Source organism: Bos javanicus, chromosome 7 (assembly GCF_032452875.1).
Source record: "Bos javanicus breed banteng chromosome 7, ARS-OSU_banteng_1.0, whole genome shotgun sequence".
Taxonomy (NCBI): domain Eukaryota; kingdom Metazoa; phylum Chordata; class Mammalia; order Artiodactyla; family Bovidae; genus Bos; species Bos javanicus.
The window spans coordinates 39,783,900-39,787,142 of NC_083874.1; the positions used below are offsets into that span (position 1 = coordinate 39,783,900).

At 45.5% G+C, this 3,243-nt stretch overlaps 1 protein-coding gene across 1 annotated transcript; it reads right to left on the reverse strand.

Moving 5' to 3' along the window:
* Positions 1–2,055: 2,055 nt before the first annotated feature.
* On the reverse strand, positions 2,056–2,988 carry LOC133252094 (olfactory receptor 2M3-like). The gene has a single exon (XM_061424818.1). The coding sequence runs from the start codon at positions 2,986–2,988 to the stop codon at positions 2,056–2,058; it is 933 nt and encodes a 310-aa protein (XP_061280802.1).
* Positions 2,989–3,243: the final 255 nt, after the last annotated feature.

A 3,243-nucleotide genomic window follows, 5' to 3' on the forward strand; every position in this document is an offset into this window, starting at 1 on the left:
AGACAGAAATCACATCAGACCATTCTTATGGTTCTACTGTAAGCTAGAAAGTTCTCTTGGCTTGACCTTCAAAATGTACCCAGACTAACTATACTCAATATGCTGTAATAACCTATAATGGAAAAGTGTCTGAAAAAGAATGTATATATATATATATATATATATAGAGAGAGAGAGAGAGAGAGAGAGAGAGAGAGATACTTTTCTGGGTCACGTTGCTGTATACATGAAACTAACACAACATTGTAAATTAACTATACTTCAATTTTTTTTAAAAGATGAAAAAAAATTACCAGAACCTGCTCACTTCCGCTACAGTCTGCATTTTTTTCCATCGTGATCCAAGTGTCATCATTTCTCACTTGAATTACTATAGGATTTTTGGGTGGATCACACAGAGAGCGAGGTTGGTTTTCTTTTTTCTAACAGAGGGCGCAGATCATAACTCCTCGTTACTCAAAACCCTATTTCTTCACATAGACTACCAAACCTTATGAGATGTGGGCCCTGTTTTCTAGCCAGCTCTCCCTCAGCCTATCCCTGGCTCGCTTTGCTCTAGAACACTGGCCTCAGCCATTGCTCAGTCATCCCTTCTGCCTAGAACATTTTGCATCAGTAGCCAGACCCTAAACTCTCCCAGGGCCGGGCTATGCTCTTTCCTTCACCACTGTGTGTGCACTCCACCCACCCCCATAGGTTGCCAAAACCCCACAGACTCTAAGGATATGAGTGCAAGTCTCTTGGAAGCAGTGTGTTTGAAAAGAGATTTTTGGTCCAGTGTGTCCAGGGAGCTATTTGTAGAAGACATGACTCAAGAGATTATTTCCCAAATCCCTCCAGAGCTCTTGAGCTAAAAACCGGATAGAAGCCAGTTTCTGCCAGGGTTTTATCCTCACACCTCATTTCTCTCCCAACTGAGTTAGCAGATAGACGGGCCCAGGGGTTGAGCTGTGGGAGTTTGTCAAACTGAAATTTTACTTTTCTTAGACACTCCAAGCACAACGTTAATGTCGGGATCTGAACTGTGCTGGAGTAAAGAGATAAGAGGACCACATCTCTCATTCCTGAGGTCAAGGAAGTCTCCTCAGCTACACACGTGCAAAAAGACTCCCAAGGAGGGAGGCATCATCCCATAATATGTGTTGTCCTACTCCTTTTAGCCTTTGCACTGGAATCCAGCTTAGCAAAAAGATGCACCTGAATATTAGGGAGGGTCCTAAGGAAGTTCAGATGTGGAAAAAAGAAGTGAGATGTTTGGCCAGAGGAGAACAAAGACCCAGAAGGTCTGTTCCTAGATAAATGACTAGCCACCTCTTTACTGTGCTCCTCCTCATTAGGGAAGATGCCCTTACCCTTTCTCTCCAGGTGTGTATTTCTGCCTTGCCTCTGTCGTAAATAAATAAACTGCTTCACTCTGTGCTCTCCCACATGTTGTGTTGTGCTAATAATACTACACTTTGTACTTGTTTTTACAGTTTTTACCTCCGTGATATATTCTTGCTTTCAAATGGGGCAAGATCCAGAGCAACTTTGCTTCTAGCCTCTTTACCCCGGTGGATTAGCATCTAGGATTTCTGGTTTTCATCTAGACTACTTAGGTTCAATTCCTGGGCAGGGAACTAAGGTCCTGCTTCAGAATTGCTAATTGCCATCTCTCTGAGATCATAACCTTGGTGTTGATGAGAAAGAATCAACCTGACCCTCTCCTCCCCAAAAGAAATGACTTTACCTTTCATGGTGTTATTCTTAGAGGAAGACTACAAAGAAGTTCTAGTCTTTACACACGGATTCTTGTATTTAATGTACAATTTCAAGAAGGCACAAGTCTCTTTCCATTGTTTAATAACAAAAGAAACATGATTCAGTGTGAAATTAATTGCTACTGTCTGTTTCCTTGACATCTTCCATTCAATGCTTTCAGATTGCTCAGATCATAGCTTCATCCCAGCCAGGCAGAGGGTTCAATTTGTTCAGAGCCACAAAAGAATCTGAGCTTATAGAGGAAGGAGAAGAACAAGAGAGGAATCCCCAGAAGGGTGGGCATGTCTACACTCTCTATCTCCCCTGCATCTTCCACATCTTCTTCAAGGCCCTCATTATCTCCTTGTTCCTCAGGCTGTAAATGAGTGGGTTGAGCATGGGGGTGAGGATGGTATAGAAGATGGAGATGGCTTGGTCTCCCGCTAGTGTCCTAGCAGAGGCTCTCTGCATGTAGCTAAATATGGCTCCCCCATAGTAAAGACCCACCACAGCCAGGTGGGAGAAGCACGTGGACAGAGCCTTCTGTTTCCCCTCAGTGGAGGTCATGCTAATTACAGCCATGAGGATCCGGGCATAGGAAGCCACAATGACCCCCAGGGGCAGCAGCAGCATGATCACGCAGCAAGCATAGATGAGGTCCTCAAAGAGGGATGTGTCTGCACAAGAGAGACGCAGCAGAACGGGGACCTCACAGAAGAAATGGTCCACCTGTAGAGAGCCACAGTAGGGGAAGCTGAAGACCATCCCTACATCAATCACACTGTCAGCCACTCCACCCATCCAGGATGCCAAGGACATCAGACAGCAGGCCTTCCAGTTCATGAGCACAGGGTACCGCAGGGGGTGACACACGGCCACATACCTGTCATAGGCCATGACTGCCAGGAGGAAGCACTCAGCTCCTCCTACCATGACCACTAAGAAGACCTGAGTGGCACAGCCACCCCGAGAGATGAACTTACTTCCCGAGAGGAAGTTCGCTGCCATCTTGGGCACGACTGCACCCATTATGGTCAGGTCCATGATGGAGACCTGACTAAGAAAAAAGTACATGGGAGTGTGCAGGCGCCTGTCAGCTTGGGTGAGCAGGAGGAAGAGGATGTTGCCGGCCAGGGCTGCAGCAGAGGCCAGAAGGACAAGGGAAAATAGGAAGAAGTCATATGGTGAATAGCTGAACAGACCCAAAAGGATAAAGTCTGATAGCGAGGTGTGGTTCCAGATGTCCATGGCCTTGACCCTGAGGGAAAAATAAATGAGTAAACATCAAAACGAAACAACTTACCTGGCATCTCCATCATATACGTGTACTGTCTCCTGTATCTTCTAGAGGACAGTAGCCAACTCTCTGTCTTATCCCTGTCCTTTCCCTCTGCAATGAAATCCTTTTCCTCTCATTTGTCCTCGATGGTTACCAAACAAGATTTGATCCTTATTTGTCTAGAAAACTAGTCAGTACGCCCCCAGAGAAAGGGGCCTAAATAA